Source organism: Pinus tabuliformis, chromosome 3_1 (assembly GCF_031772625.1).
Source record: "Pinus tabuliformis cultivar Carrire ecotype Pingquan chromosome 3_1, CPIR1, whole genome shotgun sequence".
Taxonomy (NCBI): domain Eukaryota; kingdom Viridiplantae; phylum Streptophyta; class Pinopsida; order Pinales; family Pinaceae; genus Pinus; species Pinus tabuliformis.
This window is the reverse complement of record NC_142301.1, coordinates 188,338,177-188,364,494: the sequence shown is the minus strand read 5'-3', so window position 1 is coordinate 188,364,494 and position 26,318 is coordinate 188,338,177. Positions and strand designations below refer to the sequence as shown.

General features: G+C 36.8%; 1 protein-coding gene and 3 pseudogenes across 2 annotated transcripts in view; 1 reads left to right on the top strand and 3 right to left on the bottom strand.

Annotated features, from left to right (window-relative positions):
* Positions 1–26,318, bottom strand: part of LOC149186432 (putative receptor protein kinase ZmPK1) — a 292,721-nt pseudogene that overhangs the window by 201,326 nt on the left and 65,077 nt on the right. Inside the window, exon 2 of the transcript XR_016255694.1 lies at positions 24,654–24,715. The product of XR_016255694.1 is annotated as a putative receptor protein kinase ZmPK1 (transcript). The remainder of the gene's footprint in view (positions 1–24,653; positions 24,716–26,318) is intronic.
* Positions 6,160–6,639, bottom strand: LOC149186435 (pentatricopeptide repeat-containing protein At3g12770 pseudogene; annotated as a pseudogene).
* Positions 7,021–10,052, top strand: LOC149186434 (putative cellulose synthase A catalytic subunit 2 [UDP-forming]). Its single transcript, XM_089411003.1, has 6 exons — positions 7,021–7,350; positions 7,462–7,674; positions 7,771–8,023; positions 8,123–8,319; positions 8,431–8,781; positions 8,880–10,052. The coding sequence occupies exons 4-6, from the start codon at positions 8,212–8,214 to the stop codon at positions 9,462–9,464; spliced, it is 1,044 nt and encodes a 347-aa protein (XP_089267129.1). The 5' UTR covers positions 7,021–7,350; positions 7,462–7,674; positions 7,771–8,023; positions 8,123–8,211; the 3' UTR covers positions 9,465–10,052.
* LOC149186433 (putative pentatricopeptide repeat-containing protein At3g23330 pseudogene) lies at positions 13,361–14,275 on the bottom strand (annotated as a pseudogene).

The following is a 26,318-nucleotide window of genomic DNA, read 5'->3' as shown; positions in this document are numbered from 1 at the left end:
CTTGTTTCTAAGAATATAATGAATCTTTATCAATTTGAGGTCAACAATCATAATCTTGCAAAAATAATAAAATACCAAATGTTGTTAGATTGAATGGATGATTTTTTTTTTTTTTAATACTTGACCTCATCAAATCTAGCAAGCATTTTGTTATAAAGAGAAGTTTTCCTCCTCGTTCACCATGACCACTTTCATCATCCAACCTTTAATCTTGTGGCATCTTAACTCTCTTGGCAAGTTGAGTTCAATTTCTTATTTTTATTTTTGTATTTCTATTTCAACTAGCGTATGAAGATAGGGACCATATTCTTGCAAGTATAAGATCATCGAAAACCCTCCTGAGGAGGAGGCCCACCAAGCTACCCATCAAGTTCAACTGCAGAGCCTTCCAATAGGTGCTACCAATCTAACAAATCCTTCCTTGGGTTTTCATTTATTTCACTACACGTTACATGTTTGATATTGCTATATAATTTTTATTGGTATTCTTCAAATTTGTAATAACAGTATATTAATGTGTAGTTTACATATTGTTTAATTAATAAAGATGCTCCTAATTTTGTTTGTTGAACTATTTGCAATCCAATGTAGTTTTTCCTGCCAATGGGAAACCACCCATAACTATGTTAGTAAGGGAACATATTTATTATTATTATTTTTGACAATGGTTCATTCAAATCTCCTATCTAGATTGAAATTGGATAAGAACAATGTGGATAACACCTAGAAGTGCTCTCGGAAAAATTATTTACATATGAACACCCATCCTTGTTTATGGTATGTCCATTAGTTGAAGAGATAGATGAACAAGGTGTTGCTTTGCTTCTAAGAATATAATGAATCTTTCTCAATTTGAGGTCAACAATCATAATCTTCCCACCAAGCTCAAATGCAGAGCCTCCCGATAGGTGCTACCAATCTAAAAAATCCTTCCTTGGGTTTTCATTTGTTTCATTACACGTTACATGTTTGATATTGCTATATAATTTTTATTGGTATTCTTCAAATTTGTAATAACAGTATATTAATTTGTAGTTTACATATTGTTTTATTGATAAAGATGCTCCTAATTTTGTTTGTTGAAATATTTGCATTCCAATGTAGTTTTTCCTGCCAATGGGAAACCACCCATAACTATGTTAGTAAGGGAACATATTTATTATTATTTTTTTTTATAATGGTTCATTTTTTTCTCCTATCTAGATTGAAATTGGATAAGAACAATGTGGATAACACCTAGAAGAGCTCTTGGAAAAATTATTTACATATGAACACCCATCCTTATTTATGGTATGTCCATTAGTTGAAGAGATAGATTAACAAGGTGTTGCTTTGTTTCTAAGAATATAATGAATCTTTCTAAATTTGAGGCCAACAATCATAATTTTGCAAAAATAATAAAATACTAAAAGTTGTTAGATTGAATGGATGAAATATATTTTTTTTAATATTTGACCTCATCAAATCTAGCAACCATTTTGTTATATAGAGAAGTTTTCCTCCTCATTCACCATAACCACTTTCATCATCCAACCTTTAATCTTGTGGCATCTTAAATCTCTTGACAAGTTGAGTTCAATTTCTTATTTTTATTTTTGTATTTCTATTTCAACTATCATATGAAAATAGGGACCATATTCTTGCAAGTATAAGATCATCAAAAACCCTCCTAAGGAGGAGGCCCACCAAGCTCAATTGCAGAGCCTCCTGATAGGTGCTACCAATCTAACAAATCCTTCCTTGGGTTTCCATTTGTTTCACTACAAATTACATGTTTGATATTGCTGTATAATTTTTATTGGTATTCTTCAAATTTGTAATAACAATATATTAATGTGTAGTTTACATATTGTTTAATTAATAAAAATGCTCCTAATTTTGTTTGTTGAACTATTTTCAATCCAATGTATTTTTTCCTACCAATGGGAAACCATCCATAACTATGTTAGTAAGGGAACATATTTATTATTATTATTTTTGACAACGGTTCATTCGAATCTCCTATCTAGAATGAAATTGGATAAGAACAATGTGGATAACACCTAGAAGTGCTCTTGGAAAAACTATTTACATATGAACACCCATCCTTGTTTATGGTATGTCCATTAGTTGAAGAGATAGATTAACAAGTTGTTGCTTTGTTTCTAATAATATAATGAATCTTTCTCAATTTGAGGTCAACAATCATAACTTGGCTATTGATAACAAGAGTCGCACGCAGCGATAGTCCCTGCCTGGAATGTTTGATAAAGAAGTTCCTAATTTGCATGTAGTAGTCTTTGCTAGGGATGTGTTTTATAAAGAATGCCAGGTATGTGTTTGATAAACAAGCTCCCAATTTTCATTATTTTCATCAATTCTTTGCTAGATGTCTGACAAGTAGTAAAAATGTTTTGTTTATTTGCATTCAGGAGATCCAAGTTTGAACACAGATGATGGTAATTCAAAACTTACGATATGGTTGCAGGAGATCCAAGTTTGAAGGAAGATGATGGGAATTCAAAACTTACAATATGGTTGCAATGAGTATGTAGAAATTTCTTCAAAATAGTTATAACCACACGAGAAATGCGAGAAATACATAGGAATTAGCTTACTGATATTAACTATATTCAATATTGAATTATATATAACTGAAATCTGATCGACTAAGTTAAGCATAGGCCCCTGTTTCCCTCTCGAAAGTCCTCAAAATGCCAATCTTTGAAGATGTCTCTACGAACAACATGGCACCTCATTAATCTTGGGTTGCTCTCAGGACCCTGGATACTATTGTTGCCATTGATATTATCATTGCTTCCCCCTGATATTATTGTTGCTTCCCCCACCAGGAGGTGGAACTGGATCTACTCTTGTCCTCAATGTATTCTCTGCAGTGGGAGGTTGTGGGTTCTTCTTATTAGAGCAATAACCTGCTGAAGATCCCGTATGTTGTTGTTTCTCATCAGACCTATAGGATTAACTCCAGAAAGAATCAATTCTTAGTAAGTTTTGACAGGTCAGACATGTGAGATTCATGGCAGCAAAGTGTGGATGTGCCTTCAAATTCTGCACAGGGAAATAAGCACACAAACATTTCTGATGGAATTAGGTCTCTGGAACAATTATCTGTGTTTTTAAAAGTACATGAACTTTGGTGCAAACATTGCCCAAATGAACATGGACATGCTAAATTCACATAAAACAATCAGATCCAATGAGAACCAAAGTAAAACCCGAGTTTGAAATCATGAGAATTCTACCACAGGCCTGAAGAAAGGGAATTATTTTGAACCAACCCAATGAATATTGTTTATAGTCATGGAAATTTCAGCTTCCTTTATGATGCTATATTTCATGACTTCTGGTATGTAAAGTTATGGGAAAGACCTTTGATGGGAATTAATGAGGATATATCTCCTAGAGAAATGCATCAAAAGAAAGGATTCCTTTCGAGAATACTGTTAACAACTTTACTCGTCTATCATACACACATAAATTGATATATCAAAATGCTTCAAAATTCCATGATAAAATGAAATCAACTACCAAAAATCCTGCATACAACATGTACAATTTGCAAAATGCATAAATAATGGGATTCCTGAATACAATTAGATTATAAATTGACTTTATTCTAAATGTCCTTACTTGTGTTGCTGACATAAGAAAAATAACATACGGGCTAGTCATGAGGCATTTGAGGTTGAAGTTGTCGACATAAGAAAAATAACATATGGGCTAGTCATGAGGCATTTGAGGTTGAAGCTGTGTACATGGTTCATGATACACTGACTTTGAGAATCCTCCCACGAATGAACAGTTCCAGAATGGCTCTGAGATAACATTGAACTAAATGTTTGATAAGAAAATGGCATTTGAGGCTAAAGTTGTGTACATGGTTAAGGATACAGTGACTCTGAGAATTCTCCCATGAATGAATAGTTCTAGAAAGGCTTCGAGTTAACACTAAACTGAATGTTTGATAAGAAAATATCTTTGAAGGGAGAATTTTGAATGCCTTCTATAAAACCTGCAACATCTCTTGGAACCTTTGCAAAACCTGTAATGATTCAGAGTTGTACCTTTGCAAAAGACACATGTAATGCAGTAAAGATGTCACATACAAAGTAGAAATAAATCACCGAGTTTTACACCGTGGGCCCACAATTTTACCATTTGTCTAACTCTTTGGGCCCACTACCCTAAAACTTGTCTCGCATGCGATAGCCCAAACTGCAAGATGGATGTAGTTTGGACAACACAAAGAAGAGGCACTTTGATATTTCATTGATTTTCCATTTGGGAGCTGCAAAGATTACACATAGATCTCGAGTAATTGTCTCTGTAGCAACCAGATGGCATGCATTTGCTACTTGCATTATCTCTGTAGCAACCAAATGGAACGCATTTTCTACTTGCACATCCTATGGAGCCTCTTATCCTTCGACAGAAAATTCATCACCGTCGCCTCCAACACATGAGGACAATTCTCTGATTCTTCAACATGTGTTGATTCTGCCAGCAATTCCAAATCATTTGAAGTTTTATCCAAGGATACTTCAATGAATAACAACTTTATACATTCAAAAAGCCTTTGCTAAGCTAGTCTCAAACTCTTGTCCATCAGGCAAGACGGAAAAGGCGAGAGACAATTAAAGGCGAGAAGGAAGTAGTGAAGGGATCTTCGTAGACAAGGTACCTATAATCAGATGTGTTTGCAGAACTTTGTAGTGAACTGATTTGATAGATGGGAAAGGAACAAGCTCGGACAAATAACTGAACCCATGGAAAATATACACATGCAACATAGAAAACATAAATAAGAGATCCCATGAGCTCGGAGATTAGTCATTATTCCTTTTTTTGAGGGTCATCAACAAACTCTGATGGGTATGGCTCTCTAATGGGTACTTTATGGATCTTATTCCAATTGGTGCGTACACTATCAAAGAAAGCGGAGTGTTATTCGTGAAGGAACTCCTCTCTTACCTCTATGAAATGTAAGGTAAAGAAATCTTTTTTTTTTAATATAGAAGTTTATCCGTAAAACCTGAGTCGCAGTCATACACTTTCAACTTCATAGGTGCATTCCCTGCATGGGAAATTTACCAGAATTGACCTCTCATATATCAATCTCTGTCAAATTCAATATTACTATAAATCATATTAAAATATTCCAAAAATTATTGCATAAGAAATGGTGGATGAAGTCTTGCCTCTTGAGCCTTCTCCTCTCCCTATTCAATATCATTTATATTTACGCCGTAAGGCGTTTCCCTTTGAGATGAATTGCCCCAGCCGCCTTGGTGTTCTATTGTCGACCGTGGATCTGTGATGTTAGACGATTGAACGAATTTTGATCGTTGATCGAAAACTGAAATAAGAAAACGGAAAAAAGGGGCAGGTAAAGCGGTTCGGTATGACTCTGAGTCCCTTCATTGTGCGCGAGTTCGCATAGCACTTGCTCTTAAACGTATCGATGAACAGTTCGCGGAAGAGAATCTCAGAGCTAAGAGCGAGCTGCTGCTGAAATCGAACCCTGTTCACAAGAATTCCCAAAGATCCATATGACCGAGCCATTGCTCGTTTCTGGGCTGCCTTTGTAGATGATAAGGTAATTTAGTTCATTCTTAGTAATCGCCTGCATTCGTATCTCATCGATCCTTTCCTTATCTGCTATTTTCCTTATTTTTCTATTCAATAACTAATATACTCCTGGTTTTAATGTGTGCCCCTCAGTTCTATCCATAACTGGGTTCCAGTGGCATTTCTTGGATGAATTTGTATGCCTCTTCTATTCGTCCAGCACGACCTAGAAGGTCCACTATGCATGCATAGTGCTCAACCTCAGGAGTGATATCATAATCTTCACTCATGCTCTTGAAATATAGCCATCCTTCCTCGACGAGGCCTGCATGGCTACACGCAGACAGAAGCGAAATAAAGGTAATACTGTCTGGCCTCAACCCTGCTTCATCCTCCTGCATTCGAAAAAAATATTTTATGGCTTCCTCCCCACGCCCATTAATTCCCTGCCCTGCAATTACTGTATTCCACGACACCAAATCTCTCACTGGCATTTCATCGAAGACTTTGCACGCAGTTTCTATACTCCCACATTTAGCATACATGTCTATGAGGGCATTTCCCACCAAAACATCAGCCTCTATTTCACTCTTAATTACATACCCCATGAATCTCCTTCCCCTGTCGCACAACTCCCAAGTATCCGCAGGCCGGGAGCAGAGCCGTAATGGTGATCCAATTAGGCTCCACGGCATCACTCTGCATTCCACGAAACAATTCTAGGGCCTCTTCAGGATACCCATTTTGAGAATAACCAGAAATCATAGAATTCCAAGAGACGGCATTTCTATGAGAGATTGTGTCAAACACTTGGCGTGCAATGTCTAATCTGCTGCATTGAGAATACATGACCACAAGGGCATTCTCTACAGCCACATCATGCTTCACTCCATTAAGTCGAATTATGTGATTATGAATCTGTTTGCCCTGTTGCAGAGCTGATAAGGCAGCACAGGCCTTAAGTACACAGGAAAATGTGAAATTATCAGGCTGTATAGCAGCACATTGCATTTGAGAATAGAGTTGAATTGCTTCCTGGAACAGCTCATTCTTCACATACCCGCTTATCATTGCAGTCCATGTAATCGAAAGTTAAAAATATTATTTTTCTATTCAATAACCAATATACTCCTGGTTTTAATGTGTGCCCCTCAGTTCTATCCATGTCTGCGAGGAGTTTTCGCTGGCCATGGCGAGCAGCTACAAAAAGCAGTGGAAGATAGCGTTACAAACTTTCTTTTGATAGGAAGCGCTGCGAACCAACCAGTGCTTCTCAGGAAAACCGTATTTTGGAGGGGATCAGATCGGCTTGCTTGACATCGCATTGGGTGGTTTGTCAGCGATTATCAAAGTCCTCGAGAAGGCTACCGATAGCGTTTTATAGATCCAGAGAAAATGCCATTGCTGAGTGCATGGATGGATCGATTCTGTAAATTCGATGGACTGAAAGAAGTGATGCTTGATTTTGCCGATTTTGCTTGTATGAAGTTGGCTTATGCCTGTGGAAGTAACCATATAAAGCTTGATCTGGTCAGGAACTCTGCACCCTGCAGAATCCATTCAAAAGGAAAAATTAATCAAATACTCACCTGTTCTGACCTGAATACAATGCTTCCTGCACTTCTGGGAAGGTTCATAAGCTGCACACATCCCTCCAATCTCTGAGCTACTTCACAACCAGCTACCACTGCTCCTAGATTGCACCCAGAAATCCTAATTTCCATTACGTTGCCAGTAGCATTTCCACTCTCCTCACCCATCGTGCTCATCTAGCAACCATTGGTAAGTAATTTGCTAAACCAAAATCTAGAAAAGTTATTTTGCCTTTTAAATTTGATTTTTTAAAATTATGCTGTTCTTAGTAAGAATGTTCCTCTTGTTATTTATTTACAGGTTCGTGTTTCCGTAGTTCTTACCAATGGCCCTTATATGCTCAATCTTGATTGTGACCATTATATAAACAACAGCAGGGCCCTTCGTGAGGCCATGTGTTTTATGATGGATCCTACTCTTGGGAAGAAAGTCTGTTATGTTCAGTTCCCTCAAAGGTTTGATGGCATTGACAGAAATGATCGATATGCTAATCACAATACAGTCTTTTTTGATGTGAGTGTTGATCAAATTGCATTGTTACAGATTTGCATTTGCGTATGCTGCTTTATGCGCTTTTGAAACTAAAATATTGTACTGGATTGTTTGCAGATCAATTTGAAGGGTTTGGATGGGATACAGGGGCCTGTTTATGTGGGCACATGATGCGTTTTCAACAGGCAAGCCCTCTATGGTTATGAGCCTCCTCACAAAGGTAAGATCCATTTTTCAAGCTGTTGTGGACCTAGAAAGAAGAGCAGAAAATCAAACAAGAAGTACAATGACACAAAAAAATTAGACAGGCCAACTGATTCAACTGTCCCCATATTTAGTAGTCTAGAAGACATAGAAGGAGGTGTGGAAGGTAAGTGCCAATTTCTAAACAGTTTCTTAAGCTACTAGATGCCACATTTTTATATTTGCCTCTGCCTTACATATTTCACTGTTTGCTAACTATACACAGGATTTGATGATGAAAAATCCCCGCTGGTGTTCCAAAAAAGCTTGGAGAAAAAATTTGGTCAATCCCTTGTCTTTGTGGCATCCACTCAAATGGAGAATGGCGGCGTGCCACAATCTGCAACTCCTGCTGATTTATTAAAAGAAGCAATCCATGTAATCAGCTGTGGTTATGAAGGCAAGTCAGATTGGGGAAAAGAGGTAAAACCATAACCACCAATTTGCGAATAATAGTGCCTATATTTGGTTCTTTGGGCCTAGCATAACTGAGATTTTATTTTTTAATGGATTGGGATTTTGTATCTTGTGCAGATTGGTTGGATATATGGTTCTGTGACAGAAGATATTTTGACTCGCTTTAAAATGCACTCTCGTGGTTGGCGATCAATATACTGTATGCCTCCTCGCCCTGCATTCAAGGGATATGCTCCAATTAATCTTTCTGATCGTCTGAACCAAGTTCTGCGATGGGCTTTGGGCTCTGTGGAAATTCTTCTTAGCAGGCATTTTCCAATTTGGTATGGTTATACTGGAAGGCTCAAATGCTTGGAGAGGCTGGCATATATAAACACCACTGTTTATCCTATCACTTCTATTCCTCTACTTGCATATTGTACATTGCCGGCAATATGTCTTCTTACTGGGAAATTCATTATTCCCGAGGTAGATTTTTAGCCTCTACTCACTATCTGGTTAAAACTGGTCTTTTAACAGACGTTGGATTGTTCTGACCCTTCTAACTTTCATTTGTCGATTTGCAGATTAGCACTCTTGCAAGTTTATGGTTCATTTCATTATTTTTATCCATTTTTGCTACTGGCATACTAGAAATGCGATGGAGCGGGGTTGGCATTGATGAATGGTGGAGGAATGAGCAGTTCTGGGTGATTGGAGGTGTGTCTGCTCATCTCTTTGCAGTCATTCAAGGATTACTAAAGGTCCTTGCTGGCGTTGACACAAACTTCACTGTTACCTCAAAAGCTTCAGATGAAGGTGGTGATTTTGCAGAGTTGTATATGATCAAATGGACTGCTCTCCTTATCCCCCCAACCACTTTGCTTATAATTAACATTGTAGGTGTGGTGGCGGGCATCTCATATGCTATCAGTACCGGTTATAGATCATGGGGTCCCCTGTTTGGGAAACTCTTTTTTGCTTTTTGGGTGATTGTTCACCTTTATCCTTTCCTCAAGGGTTTGATGGGTCGCCAGAACCGCACTCCAACTATTGTTATTGTTTGGTCAATTCTTCTGGCATCTATTTTCTCTTTGTTATGGGTTCGTATAGATCCCTTCACAACCAGGATCAAAGGACCAGACCTACAACAGTGTGGCATCAATTGCTAAGTGGCTCAAACATCCATTTGCTGGTCAACCATGTCTATTCCAAAATTAATTTGTGATTCGGAAAGGCTTCTCTGACATCGAAGATCTATACCGCTCAGAGGGCTTGAGCATTCTATTACAGCTTTTTCAGGATTTGATAATTCTCTTACCTAATTTGATGGGATGTTGTTGGCATGTAGATGCAGTGTTCTTGATATTTCTCGTCATTTGTTCTCTAGGGCATTTTTCTTGGCACTTGTGATCCTTCATTTTGGTGATAAGTCACCAAGTAAGATCCACTGAAAAGACGCTGGTAACTGATGGCATTGTGATATTGAAGACAGTTGTTTGTGTACTGTGCTGATTCTGCCGAACATGGCACAATTGCAAGCTATAGTTAAGAAATTTTGACTGTAGTGTGATTCCGTATCTGAAGATAATCTGACCTCCTGTGACAACGCCCAAGAGGGTTTGTGTAATATATTCATCATAAAAAGTGTGTAGTAGTGTAGTAGTTCTCGTAGCATTGATGGTCTGTTTTCTGTAAGATTCTTTGTAACGATATAATATTTTATTCTTAGTTTACTCTTTTGAACTATTATCTCACTACATGCAATGACACGGCTGTTACTTGTAAATAATTGATGACTTTTAACTGATGCCAATCTTACTATGTTCATATTTGTGGTTAAAGGAGCTGAAGCTCTTTCATCATGTACCCTGATGGATTCTAGATTTCTATGAAGTTATTGTTCAACGGATCTTGCTACACGGCCGGTCATGAACTTATAAAACTCCTGCCATCTTTACATTTATAATAGGAAGGAGGTTGAATTGCGTTCATTCAGAAGATGAATGTCTATACTGTGCTGGGATGTTTTGTTGGATGTCTCAGCCCCTGCTATGGAGGGACGTCTTTTTATCATAAAACTAAGCGTTTTTATCATTTTTACTAAGTGATCATTTTCGGTCTGTTAATTTTCTTATAAATCATAATTCTCTTCCTTGTTATTAGGGGAATTTTTCTGGTAAAAAATGAGTCTCCCAATAAAAAAAGTAATATCAAAATCAACTTTAAAAGAATCAGCCAGATTCAAGATGATAATGTCATTCTTCGAGGTAAACATTTTGGGAGGGGAAACCAATGAGTTCCTGCAAGTGACATTTGAATAATGTCACGAAAAGAGCAGAAAATACAATGAAAATTCATTTTTTATTTTTATTTTTTTTTTTTCTCTTGATGTGTTACAAAAATGAATGCAAAGTGGATACTTGTCAGTCGCAGAATTTAATTCCACACACAATGAGTTCCTACGAGTACAAGTGACATTTGAATAATGTCATGCAAAGAGCAGAAAATTAATGTCATGAAAAGAGCAGAAAATGCAATGAAAAAAATGAGGAGACTCGGTTTAGAACTTCAAAATTTTGTATTACTAACCAGGCCTTGGTGACGGATAAGCTGAGACTCCGATTTGAGTAGTCGGAAAGTTATGGAGTCCCTCTGCTTTTCGAATGCTAATCATGCCTTTAGTGACGTATAAACTGAGACTCTGGATTTGAGTAGTCGGAAAGTTATGAGTCCCTCTCGCAGAGAAGATACTTGAAAACCAGAACCAGAGTGAAGTGTTCCATCAGAAGTGTCACAGCTTCATGGTGACTCGGTTAGCTGATGCCTGTTTAGTGCATACGACGTTCCAAAGATCAGTGTTTAGGCATTGTTGAGGAGACACTAATGTGAGATTTCAAGTGGAATGAAATCATACTAGGTGAGTACATGGTAAAATAGTTTGCAAATATAGAGTTTACAAAGGTTTCCTTCCCCTTGGAACTCAACAGAAGGTTTATTAAGATGGTCACTATCCTCGGCTTAACCTACCGAAGGGAATCCAAACAAAATGCAACTAATCCTAATCCACTGGGATTTTAGAGATAAATTATGGAGTAGATAGCCATATATGTTGATGTTAGAGATAAACTATGTACTAGATAGGCATCTATGTTAGAACTGTGGTTTGGCTTGTAATGTTGATGCTGCTAATAAGTTCTGTATTAAAAATTCAACAAACCATGTTGACTTGAACAGTCTGTGAGAGCAAAAAGTTTAAAGTTTATGTTTTCTAGTAATATAACCATGACTGTATTTTGGGAGGTGTAAGCTTTTTTTCTATTAATGTGTAGAAAATACACCAGTATTATAGTAGTAGACCACTGAATACACACGAAGAGGGTAGTAAGTTCTTCGATATAAAGTAAGTGTGAGTTTTTCTTCTATTAATGTGCAGAAGGTACACCAGTATTATAGTAGTAGACCATTGAATATGGGGTATGGGAAAATGGGTTAGCAAAGAACACGAGCACTTCGATATATATATATATATATATATATATATATATATATATATATATATATATATATATATATATATATATATATATATATATATATATATATATATATATATATATATATCTATATATATATATAGATATATAAAAGGTGCGAGCTTTGTTTATATATATATATATATATATATATATATATATATATATATAAGGTGCGAGCTTTGTTTATTTATATATATATATATAAAAGGTGCGAGCTTTGTTTATTTATGTGTATAAAATAAACCATTGAATACACATTTAGAATGTGGTGGCAATTTTTTTCTTTCTTTTTAATTAATATACGGGAAAATGGGTAGCAAAGAATATGAGCACTTGGGTTTATGGTAAATGATAATGAGAAAAGTGGTAATCAGCGCTTTTTAATCGCTTCGGTTTAATAAATATATATATTTTAAATAAATTTTTATATTTAATTATTTTTGGGTTTTATTTATTTTAGAATTATAATTAAAAATAATATGGATTTTTTTAGTGATCATGAGAATTGGTAATTGGGTTGGTTTTGTACTCGTTTGATATGGGGTTGAATCTCACTGCTACCACTATAACTTTTAGGTGTCTAGGTTGCTCCTCCTGCGAGTTAGTTAAGGGGATTTGAACTCCAATAACTTTGATCATAACACTCCGATTTATATTGGGTTGCAAGTAGAGCTGTTACTTCCACTATAACTTTTAGGTGTCTAGGTTGCTCCTCCTGCGAGTTAGTTAAAGGGATTTGAACTCCAATAACTTTGATCATAACACTCCGATTTATATCGGGTTGCAAGTAGAGCTGTTACTGAGGATTCATTGAAATTTAAAATAAAATAAAATTTATAAATTTATAAATTTAAATTTATGTTTATCTTTAAACTTTGTTATAATTAAAATTAAAAGGTTTATATTTGATTATTTCAAAAAACATAAAATAAAAATTTAAAATAGAAAATTATTATTATAGTGTTTGAGAATTTTTATTATGATTACTGTATAGATGATGTTTTGAAAATTATTACGCCGTAAAGCGTTTCCCTTTGAGATGAATTGGCCGCCACTGTGGATTTGTGGTGTTAGACGATTGAACGAATTTTGATCGTTGATGGAAAACTGAAATAAAAAAACGGGAGAAAAGCGGCAGGTAAAGCAGTTAAAAAAACGGGAGAAAAGCGGCAGGTAAAGCAGTTTGGTATGACTCGGAGTCCCTTCATTGTGCGCGGGTTCGCATAACACTGGCTCTTAAAAGTATCGATGAACAGTTCGCGGAAGAGAATCTCAAAGCTAAGAGCGAGCTGCTGCTGAAATCGAACCCTGTTCACAAGAATTCCCAAAGATCCATATGACCGAGCAATTGCTCGTTTCTGGGCTGCCTTTGTAGATGATAAGGTAATTTAGTTCATTCTTTGTAATCGCATGCATTCGTATCTCATCGATCCTTTCCTTATCTGCTATTTGTGTCTTCGAAAGTTAAAAATATTATTTTTCTATTCAATAACCAATATACTCCTGGTTTTAATGTGTGCCCCTCAGTTCTATCCATAACTGGGTTCCAGTGGCATTTCTTGGATGAATTTGTATGCCTCTTCTATTCGTCCAGCATGACCTAGAAGGTCCACTATGCATGCATAGTGCTCAACCTCAGGAGTGATATCATAATCTTCACTCATGCTCTTGAAATATAGCCATCCTTCCTCGACGAGGCCTGCATGGCTACATGCAGACAGAAGCGAAATAAAGGTAATACTGTTTGGCCTCAACCCTGCTTCATCCTCCTGCATTCGAAAAAAATATTTTATGGCTTCCTCCCCACGCCCATTAATTCCCTGCCCTGCAATTATTGTATTCCACGACACCAAATCTCTCACTGGCATTTCATCGAAGACTTTGCACGCAGTTTCTATACTCCCACATTTAGCATACATGTCTATGAGGGCATTTCCCACCAAAACATCAGCCTCTATTTCACTCTTAATTACATACCCATGAATCTCCTTCCCCTGTCGCACAACTCCCAAGTATCCGTAGGCCAGGAGCAGAGCCGTAATGGTGATCCAATTCGGCTCCATGGCATCACTCTGCATTCCACGAAACAATTCTAGGGCCTCTTCAGGATACCCATTTTGAGAATAACCAGAAATCATAGAATTCCAAGAGACAGCATTTCTATGAGAGATTGTGTCAAACACTTGGCGTGCAATGTCTAATCTGTTGCATTGAGAATACATGACCACAAGGGCATTCTCTACAGCCACATCATGCTTCACTCCATTAAGTCGAATTATGTGATTATGAATCTGTTTGCCCTGTTGCAGAGCTGATAAGGCAGCACAGGCCTTAAGTACACAGGAAAATGTGAAATTATCAGGCTGTATAGCAGCACATTGCATTTGAGAATAGAGTTGAATTGCTTCATGGAACAGCTCATTCTTCACATACCCGCTTATCATTGCAGTCCATATAATCGAAAGTTAAAAATATTATTTTTCTATTCAATAACCAATATACTCCTGGTTTTAATGTGTGCCCCTCAGTTCTATCCATGTCTGCGAGGAGTTTTCGCTGGCCATGGCGAGCAGCTACAAAAAGCAGTGGAAGATAGCGTTACAAACTTTCTTTTGATAGGAAGCGCTGCGAACCAACCAGTGCTTCTCAGGAAAACCGTATTTTGGAGGGGATCAGATCGGCTTGCTTGACATCGCATTGGGTGGTTTGTCAGCGATTATCAAAGTCCTCGAGAAGGCTACCGATAGTGTTTTATAGATCCAGAGAAAATGCCATTGCTGAGTGCATGGATGGATCGATTCTGTAAATTCGATGGACTGAAAGAAGTGATGCTTGATTTTGCCAAGCAGGTGGAATTTATGTCCACTAGGAGAGCCAGTATGATCACCGCCTACAGCTAAATAGGGCAAACTTAGCACAGACAAGGCAAACCTAGCACAAACAGAGGTTATATTTGTTAAAATACGTTAAATTTAGGTAGTCGAGTCAAGTTAAATTTAGGTAGTAGCCCGATCCAGGCAGAATCTATATCCATTAGGAGAGCGAATCTTTTGGGTATGATATCACCACCCACTGCAAATTAGGGCAAACTATACCGGCCTTATAAATGGAGGACAAGCAGAGAGATTATATTTAAGATGAGTTTATCACCTACTGCAAATTAGGGCGAACTATGCCGGCCTTATAAATGGAGGACAAGCAGAGAGATTATATTTAAGATGAGTGTTATTCATAGTCTTTGTCTTTTTATTCATTTGGTCAGATTCAAATTTTGAGTCTCGTTGTTTTATGTTAATTACTCTGAACAATGTTTTGGTGAATCTCGTTGGTACTATAGAGAGCTTTCCTGTCTTCAATGTGTATTGTTTTATTCTGAACAAGTTTTTAATGAATCTCTTCGATACTGTAGCTGTCATTCCGCTGTTCGATATGCGTTGATTACAAATGTAACAGAAACCATATTGAAAAGGAAGCGTTGATATAGAATGTAATAGAAACCAGAATGAAATGCAATTAATTTTTTGGAAAGATCCTTTATAGCTAGCATAAAGTGTTGCATAAAATACAAAACTTGTTAAGAGTAATTTTATACCGGACCTTGTTGCATTTTGGAAAACAATCCGGAATGTGAATGGTTCTCAAGACCATTTCTGGGCTCCAAATTCTGTTGTTGGTTCAATATTATGAGTTATCTCGGAACCATTTTTTTAAATAAAAAAATGCTTTTGTATTAATAAAAATTAAAGAAACAGATAGTAAATATAACATATTTCTTGATTACAGGTGGCTTCCACAGCATTCATTACCTCGCAAAAAAAAAAGTGAGGCCTTTTTCCTCCTAGTCTTAACGTCTAGTTTTATAATCTTAATCTCTTTAGTTCACTATTCAACCTACTTAGTTCAAAAAAAAATTATGATAAAAAGAAAACTCAAAATGTGTTCATCTTCTTACAGTGTTTATAATCCCTTTTGTCCTTCTTATCCGAGCAGTGGCATTAGCATCTAACTCTTTGAGAAGTTGATACTTCCAGCATTTAGTAGAGCCTTTAGGTTGTGCCATGTCGACGCACCTCCCAATCAAGGGTCCTGAGTAAAATACTTGATATCAATGTCTTTTACCAAATGTGTGCAATGGGGTAGGAGTTACCTAAGCACACAAGTTGAGTATGTCTCTCCCTCACCGTGATTCAGGAAGAGTCACCTGCACAAACAGGATAATTAACCAAGTAAATGCATAACCAACCTACAAAGTTGCAAAGGTATAACTAAGTTTATGTCAACTTAGAACCCTTTGTGAAAAGTAAAAAATCGTAACTGTTGGGTAAGGAAAACTTGGAAAAATGGTAGATTAATTATTAACAAGTGCAGAGTAGCCGAGACCCCAATCCATCAAAAGAAAAAAGGTGTAGTTGAAAACCTAACCTCTGACAAAAAAAACAAGGCACTGAATTAACAGAGCTCCGGTGAGGGTAGCAATGAAATAATGAAGGGTTCGGGGACAAAACCACTAATTGAGTGGAGCCTTTAGGTTGTGCCATACCGACGCACCTCCCAAACGAGGGTCCTGAGTAAAATACCTGATATCAATGTCTTCTACCCAATGTGTGCAATGGGGAGGAGTTACCTGAGCACACACGCTGAATATGTCTCTCCCTCACCGTGATTCAGGGAGAGTCACCTGCACAGACAGGGTAATTAACCAAGTAAATGCATAAACTCTCAAACAAATCGCCATTAAACTCTTAAAATGTCAAACAGGGGAGTTGTGAACTTTGAATACCTGCTAAAAGAAGCAATTCCTGTTGTTGAAACCCTCTATCGCCATGAAGTTGCAGAGCATCCAGCAAGGCAGAGCCACTTGCTCAGTTCATATCTCAAGAAAATTGTCATAAACCACTGAACGGTTTTGTCCAGTGAAAAGGGGATGAAACCCCAAAATACACACACACACATATATATATACACACATTACAAAAATGTTGAGCAAATACATAACCAACCTAAAGCATTGCAAACTTCGTTCTGCAAGGTATAACTATAGTTTATGCCAACTTAGAACCGTCTGTGAAAGGTAAGCAATCGTAACTGTAGGGTAAGGAAAACCTGGAAAAATGGTAGAATAATTATTAACAAGTGCAGAGTAGCCGAAAACCTAACCTCTGACAAAAAAAAAAAACAAGGAACTGAATTAACAGAGCTTCGATGAGGGTAGAAATGAAATAATGGAGGGTTCGAGGACAAAACAACTAATTGAGTGGAACCTTTAGGTTGTGCCTTGCTGACGCACCTCCCAAACGAGGGTCCTGAGTAAAATACCTGATATCAATGTCTTCTACCCAATGTCTGCAATGGGGTAGGAGTTACCTGAGCACACAAGCTGAATATGTCTCTCCCTCACCGTGATTCAGGAAGAGTTACCTGCACAGACAGGGTAATTAACCAAGTAAATGCATAAACTCAAACAAATCGCCATTAAACTCTCAAAATGTCAAACAGGGAGGTTGTGCACTTTGAATACCTGCAAAAGGAAGCAATTCTAGTTGTTGAAACCCTCTATCGCCATGAAGTTGCAGAGTGTCCTAACACTAAAGCACACGACAGAATGAGGCACAACTCTAGTACCAGGAAAGGAATTCGTTACACAACCTACTTATGTTTGCTCATGACCGTTAGATCTAGATTGATTGATCGCATGACTAATGGGAGCCCAAATAATGAAATATTTTTTTATTATTTTTAATAATGAAATATTTTTTAATTATTTTTAATAATGAAATATTTGTTAATGATATTATTTTAAATTTAAATTTAAATAAAATTTATATTTTCATAATATATATTTTTATACATAAAAGGTTGAAATAAAAATATTTTAATTAAAATAGAAATTAAATTTTTTTTTATTACTATTTTTTTTTATTAATATTTATAGATATTTTATTTAAATTTCATATTAACATTAAAATAATTATACATGTTTAATTATTTTATTATTTATATAGAATTATGAAGGAATTATATATATTTTTTATATTAGGTTATAAAAGATATATTTCAATACAATAAATAGTTAAAAGAATTAATTAATCTACTTCTCTCTTATCAAATAATGTAAAGATAGTTAAAAGAATTAATTAATCATTCTCAATAAAATATCTACTTTCCACTTCCTTAGGGTACGTGACTTGGAAATTATCTATTCGAAACCCTGGGTGAAAGAGAAGAGCTTTTTAGCTCTGCACAGATGGTTTATCGGTTTTAATCCGCTTCGTTGCACGCCCCAAAACAATTACATTTGGCCAAAATTGCCTGGCCTGCCTCTTGAGCTGTGGACCAAAGAATCTATGGAAAAAATAGGAAATGCTATTCGGCAATTCATATACGTCAATCCTAGGTGTATTGGGGCAAAAGACAAGCGGGTGGCCTAGATTCTCATAGAAAAGGAATTCAGAGGGGGTTTTCCAAAGTCTATTGATTTAACTTGGGAGCTGTCCAAAATTCAACAACTATTAGATTACTGGGGCGTCCCATTTAGGTGTTAAAATTGTCACAAAACTGGACACCTTTTTCGTAATTATCCTCGTCGCCCTGGCGGTAAACGGAAGAAAAGGTTCCATGTTGTAAATATTCCTTTTTCGACATATGAAAGAGAAAATTCGGCATATGAATGGCCTAACACCATGGAGGTCTATCGGGCTCCAGTCATAACCAATGACGTCCTATCCTCACCGAAAGGCCGTTCCCTAGATTGATCTGCCAGTCTTCCGCAATCTCGATCTGTATCTGTGGACCCTACAAATCGTAATTCTAACTATTCTGTTGATCGACCCCATTCTTCCACTGTTTCTAAGACTCCCTCGCTGTCCTTTTTTGACCTGTCGGCCAGAGTAACGAGCTTCTCCAATATTTCTCCGCCTCATGAATTGGAACTGGACCCTGAGATTCCCCTCCCTCCTGCATCTTCTAAGCCTCCATGTATTGATCCTGCGTCTGCCCATATTCAATACATATCTTCATCGCCCCAATCCTCTTCCTCTCACATTCCACCCATCCAAAGATTCCCGTCTTCCCCCTCACTTGGTCGCTCTTTTGATATAAATAATAAATCTCCATATATAGCTCACTCCCCTAAACCTCCATCCCTTGGACATGTACCTGACCGCAAAGGTAAGGCTCCATATATCCCTATTTCCCCTCCACTATCCCCTTGAACCTCTCCCCGTAATTCTTTTGATCAGGATATTGACCTCCTTAAAAAAGCGTCTTTAAAACTTCAGCCATTAACTGTCCATCGACCCAATCGTTCCCCCTCGCCCAATATTAGCCCTAATTCGGCTAGAAACATAACTGTCCGCCGCAAAGAGAAGCGTGGTAGTAGACACTTCCGGGGTAGGAAGGGAAGACAGGACTCGTCAACCCGGGATCTTTCCTTAATTGACATTCCTGTTACAGAAATTGCAGCTGAAGATATTCCTGATAAAAGGCCTCTTAGAGCATGTCGGCCTAATGATGTTCCCAAATGATTGACATTCTATCAATGAACATTTGGGGCCTTGGAGCTGACCCCAAATTTCTGGCCCTAAAAAATCTTTTTGTCTCTTCAAAACCTAAAATGCTTCTTATACAGGAAACCATGCACGATAGCTCACAAACCATTTCTTACTTCAGGCAGATGCTACCAACATGGCATATGGTCGCTTCAAATGCTGTGGGCATGTCTGGAGGACTAGCTGTATTATGGGACCCTAAATGGATTACGGCTGCTGCTTTTCAATGTTTCGCTGGCATTCTTGTGCTGGCCCATTTCCGTGGATCTTCAGACCCCATTCACATATTGAATATTTATGCTCCATATAAAAACCGGTTCCCTTTCTGGAATTATCTTCTTTCTTCTGAACTACTTGAAATTGACTCTTTTATAATTGGTGGAGATTTTAATTGCACCTTTTGTAATGACAAAATATGGGGCAATGGCAGGAAATATGATCCGATGGGGAGATTCATTTGGGAATCTATTATACAAAATAATTTTATTGATATCCTGCCTGTTGGTCAGGGACCAACTTGGGACAATGGGCAATCCAACAATTCCTATCTGGCGAAAAGATTAGACAAATTTATCTTCCATGAAAGACTGATAAAAAGATATGGGCCTCCTACAATGAACATCATACCATCTTTCATATCTGATCACCTCCCCATTTCTTTTCAATGGAAATATGTTGGACGCAGATTTGGATATCCTTTCAAGTTCAATTGTACATGGCTTGCTGATGGTCAATTCAACAAATTTATAAATGATACATGGAAGCTATCTCCCATGCAGGAAAATGACTCTTCCCGGCAATTCCTTGACTGCCTGCAATTTCTTCAAAAGGAGGTTAAAAAATGGCAAAAAGAGAAATCGACCTCCAATAAAAAGGAGCTAAAGGACATATGTAGGAAACTGGAGTACTTATCTACACTTTTTAAAAATCCCTCCATGACGTCCACCATCATAAAACATATATGGGATTTAGAAAAAAGAAAACAAAAGATATTATAAGAAGAAGAGGCCTCTTGGAGGCTCAAAAGTCGAGCATTATGGCTCAGAGAAGGAGATAAAAACACCAAGTTTTTTCACAGGTTTGCAAATAAGAGAAGGGAGACAAACTCTATTTGGGAGATCAAGGATGAGGAAGGAAATTCTCACTCCTCACAGGAGGCTATTTCTAGAGAAGTTGTGAAATTTTACAAAAGGGCTTACAGTGAGGATTCTGTTTGCGATATTGAGGATATTCTATGGGGAATAGACCCGTACCCCACTATGTTTGATGAAAGTCTAAACAGAGCTCTATTTGCTGAAGTTTCAGAAGAAGAATTATTGGCAACAATGAAATCATTCCAGAAGGACAAGTGCCTCGGGCTGGATGGGTGGACCATCGATTTCTTCATCCACTTCTTTGAAATATTTAAGACAGATATCCTAAAGATGGTCAAGGAAACGAGAACACAGGGTTTCATAAGCCAAAAAATCTCCTCAACATATATCGCTCTAATTCCAAAGAAAAAGCTCTCCTCCACATTTTCAGATTATCGGCCAATCTCATTGTGTAACGTATTATACAAGGTCATATCAAATATTATAGCTATTCGAATTAGAAACACTCTATCTCTACATCTGTCTCCAGAGCAACACGGGTTTCTTAAAGACAGAAATATCTTAGAAGCGGTGGCTCTCACCCAAGAATGCTTACACTCAATGCATAGCAGGAAAATAGAAGTTGCTCTTTTAAAAATCGGCCTTAAAAAGGCATACGACTGTGTGAACTGGGGATTTATGCGATGCCTACTGGCTAGGATTGGCCTAGATGTCAGGTGCATTAGATGGATCATGGCCTGTGTGGTGGAAGTAAATTATGCAGTCCTAATTAACGGTGTCCCAACTCCTTTCTTCAAAGCGGCCAGGGGCTTACGTCAAGGTTGCTCCCTATCTCCACTCCTTTTCATTCTAGTTATGGAATCTCTGAGCCTACACATAAAGAAAGCGATCCAACAAGAGAGATACAAGCCTCTCCCCATTTGCAGGGATATATTCATGTCGCATAATCTTTTTGTTGATGATATCCTTCTGTCAGCCATACTGTACAAATCAACATGGATATGTATCTATGAAATCTTGGAGAGATTTCAAAAAGCCACCGGCATGTATATCGACGATTTAAAATATTCATTCCATGTCGCTGATGTAAATGGAGATATAATCACATTTCTAATAGATCTTTTCAACATTAAAGCATTTCCTATCCTGAAGGGCTTCAAATATCTGGGATTCAATTTGAAACCTGTGGGTTACAGATTGGCCGACTAGTCGTGGATTCCGGATCAGTTCTATAAGAAAATATCTACATGGGAATACAGGTGCTTATCAATTGGAGGTCGCACCATTCTCACACAATCCCTGCTGGTACAAATCATGGTTTATTGGGCACACCTTTTCTATATCCCTTCATCTACTATTAACAGTTTAAACAGAATGATATCTAATTTCATATGGGGAGGACAGAAGGAGAAGATAAAATATCACCTCAGGAAGCTTTCGAAGTTGACATGGCCAAAAAATATGGGAGGTTGGGGCATATTGGATTTACACTCCTTTAGAAGAGCCCTTCTATGTAAATCAATGTGGAAAGCGATTATGGGTGAATCCAACTGGAGCAAAACCATTAGAGCTAAGTACATGGATGAGCAAGACATGACATATTGGTATAGATAGCGCTCCACTAGATCCACCAACGACTCATATATATGGAGAGGTTTTAAAAGATTGGAGTTGTTCTTTAGAAAAAATTTGATTTGGAAATTCCAATCCGGATCCATTATTATCATTGGATTTGATGAATTCGCAAGTGCGGGAGAAAAGATCCATATCTCCTCTCAACTTTTGAGAAATTTACACAGCAGGGGATATTTCTTTTGGGCTAGTGCAATAAAAAAATGGGATGGTGCTATTCCAATCTGGAAAACTGCTACAGAAATGCAATTACCCGGTGCTCTGGAATCCCAATGGAATGCTATCACTATTTCACTGCAATCGCGTGGATTGTATCGCTCGTCAGACAGGAATTGCCTCGTTTGGAAAGGTCTCGGTGGTGCATTGACTGTATATGCAAAGCATATATATCTCCAAATTTTATTATCAGAATCCGATGCATGTGATCATATTTTTCCCCCAGCATTTTGGAAACCTGGATGCCCTTTAAAAATCATTATTTTTGCTTGGCTGGTTTTTCATGACAGGAATCTCACTTGGGAGAATCTCTAGAAGCGCAAATGGTGTGGGCCTGCCATATGCCCCCTTTGTAGATCAAATTCTGAGAATAATTTGCATATTTTCCTACAGTGTCCTCAATCCCAGTTGATTTGGCAGAACTTAACTGCTCACTTTGGTTTCGCCATCGTCAATGCTCCTTCTATATATGAGGCTTTCAAAGCATGGAGCAACATGTACTGCAAGTGGAGGCCCATTTCTTTGTTAACAATCTGGGCCATATGGAAATGGCGAAATCGAATTATTTTAGATTCCAAAAGGGAACCATTTTATAAAGTTTTCGAATCTATCCTTTGTTTATATGAAGCGCTAGCTCGGCCACGACATCCCAAAGTCAGACAAGGAAGGAATCAACAGCCCAACGATGCCTATGGATATCCCTGTGCTTTTTTTGATAGTGCTGCTCAGCATGACACATGCGCCTGTGGAGTTTATATAATCCCAGAAGAAGGACAAGCTTTTGACATACATTGGAATGGAGGACCTGGAACTAACAACAAAGCAGAAATTATGGCCATGGCTGGTCTCCTTTCTATCTCTGACTTCCTTGGCCTCAAAAACCTTCATATTTTTGGAGACTCGAAAGTCATCATCGACCATGTACTGTCTAAACATATCATAAAAAATATACATCTCTCTGGCTGGTTGAACAGGCTTGAGGCTTTGTGGTGCAACAGGAAAGACTACACAATCTCCCATATTTTGAGGGATAAAAACTGGAGAGCAAATGCTTTATCAAAACAGTGGCTATCATCGCCACAGGGTATATGGAGGATGCAGATTACAGTGGACAACACCTCCCACCAGATCCAAGTCTTTTCCATGCCGAGTACATACTTCTCTATTTTCTGAAGTCAAATCTGGTATGATTTTCTGTTTCCCCAACATTTGAATCATATTTTTGTCTTTTTTCCATATATAATCTTGGCTCAAGGGACTGATTTTCTGAATTCTATATGAACATATGTGCATTATGCAATATATTTCCTTAATACCTTTATGTAACAGATCTGATAGGGCTACATATATCCTTTCTCTCCATGTGGTTTGAACCACATTACATTTTTCATATCAGATGGTTTCCATATCAACATTGTTGTACATATCTGCTGGATGAATATAATACAACCATATAGCTTGTTTTTCGTGCTAAAAAAGTTGCTAAGCTGCTGAGTAGCTTTATTGATATATCTATTTTGTAGCTTTACTTTAAAATAATGAACAAAAACATGTTCACATAAACAAAAACAACTACATGGATAATGGATAACCTCTACATGACATTACTATTATTTACAAAATGGCCATATTCGAATAGACATAACTAATTATTTCAAGTATAACTCATTATGATCCACCCTAGCTTTCAACAATGTCCATTCACATGTTTCTATTTTTCTACACACTGCTATTATTTACAAAATATCCATATTCAAAATACACATAACTAATACTTTCAACTGTAACTCATTATCATCCACCCTTTCTTTCAACAATGTCCATTCACATGTCGCTATTCTTCCACAAACTATTATTATTTACAAAATATCCATTTTCAGAATACACATAACTAACTATTGCAATTGTAACTCATTATCATCCACCCTTGCTTTCAACAATGTCCATTCACATGTCCCTATTCTTCCCCACTCTATGCCTTACGGCATTTCCTTTGCAACATAAGATGCAAATGCTAGTTTATATCGTATGCAATAAATAAACATAGTTAAAGCATAGAAAATGGATTCATTTAAAGCTCAGGAAATTAAAAAATGAAATGGCTGCATTTAAAGAATAGGAAATTAAAGAACAAAATAGATGCATTTTCCGTTGAGTTTTTGAGTAAGGTCTTCCCATTCAATATCATTAATATCGTTTGCAATAAATAGACACAGTTAAAGCAAAGACATGGTTAAAGTACATAAAATGGATGCATTTAAAGCACAAGAAATTAAAGAACGAACTGGATGCATTTTCCGTCGAGTTTTTGAGTAAGCTTTTGGTAAATTCACCTTGAAGTTGCGGCGCTAAATTTACACTTGAACAGGTTTTGCAACAGGTTCTTCATTGTTATCTGCAGGTAGAGGAATATCATAGAATAACAAGGTGAGGAATAGAATAATAAGAAGAATGTCTGAAAGGAACCCAGCTACATGCAAAGAAATTCTTATGAAAGGCACCCAACTACATGCAAAGCAATTCTTATGCTATCAAGTGTCAGACATGTGGCATCAATTGCACACGCAGAAATCTGTGTGTTGGCGATGTGGTTGGCAGTGGATTTAGATATGCCGTAACTTGGATTATGCATTGCAGGGGAGAGAAGAAAACATTAAATGTTTTCCAAGTAATGGTAAATCGAAATAAAAACTAGCATTAAATTAACATTTAACTGAAGTTTAAAACTTATTATCCTAACTTTTAATAAAAGCATACAGTTTTCTCCACAATAAGAGGTCAAATAAAAAACTTTGGATAAAATTTTGGTTGATCGGATATTTATGTTAAAACATTGCATAAAACATTGAAGGAGGTGGTTGGTCAAAGCACATTAATGTTGATCAACGCTTATCGATCACTATAGTCCGCCAAAGGCAAGGACTAATAAGATAAGAAGTGGTTGTGTGAGGCTATTTCATGGGAACATTAGGGTTTCTACAAGGAACTAGTAAATTTGTTAGTAGTGGTAGATAGATGGAGTATGGAGTGCATGTTGTGCAAAGTATAGTGACATGATACGGGAACTAATGTTAGTTACTAAATACTTTCACACAAGGCATGCTAGAAATATGGTTGGAAATTCAATTATTTCCAATATAGACTCTTGACCAGATTGAACAACTAATAGTCGTAAATTTTGAGTTAATGTGGGAAATTTTAATTAAACCACACAGTCACCTTCAGGTAACTAAAATGATAAATGAACATATTACTCAAATCTTGCCACTATTGTAACTGCATTTGCACACCTCTCAGGTGAATATTAGACCCGATTCTTCCCCCGAGCTAGCAAATCTTATAGAAGTATACAACCGATGGAAATCAGCCAATAGTTTTCCTCAACCATTTGCTCCATCAAGTTGAAAAAATATTTTCATTTTAAATGTTACAACAAAATTCCATTTTAATATTTTTTTTTTGTAATTTGTTGAGGAAAATTAGTAGGAAAAACTACCTCCCCTATGTTTGTAAAAAACTATTTAAACATCTCAGCTCTCAATCACTGGGCTAGGGGTTCTAAATCTTTATAATGTAAGAACAAAATACACTTTTGTACTCAGTTTTTTCTTATTACACTCACTGAACAGTTTTTTATTAATACACACTATCTACTATTATCTGAATTCGTTTTCTCTAATTTTCAATTGGAACCATTAAAGTGTTTTTTCTTTATGTTTATAATTGAATAATTGGATGAGTCACTATTGATTTGTTTTTTCTTTCATTTATATATATATATATGAATGTTGTTTATGAATAAATTTAATTAACTATTTAATTGAATTAATCATTTCATTTACAACTTATAAATCAATGATTTAATGAGCCATGTATATTTCTTGTTATTTGTTATATTTCTCTTTCATTTTTTTTATAGTGCATAGTTATATGTTATTAGAAGATAGTTTAGAATTAGTTTGATATTTTACTATTTTTATTTAGCAATATCATTTGGT

Bases quoted from the DNA above. Each gene is read 5' to 3' on its own strand.
- LOC149186434 (XM_089411003.1), top strand. From the start codon at position 8,212: ATGGAGAATGGCGGCGTGCCACAATCTGCAACTCCTGCTGATTTATTA. The intron at 8,320-8,430 runs GTAAAACCATAA...TATCTTGTGCAG, and splicing joins AGTCAGATTGGGGAAAAGAG to ATTGGTTGGATATATGGTTC. The intron at 8,782-8,879 runs GTAGATTTTTAG...GTCGATTTGCAG, and splicing joins GGAAATTCATTATTCCCGAG to ATTAGCACTCTTGCAAGTTT.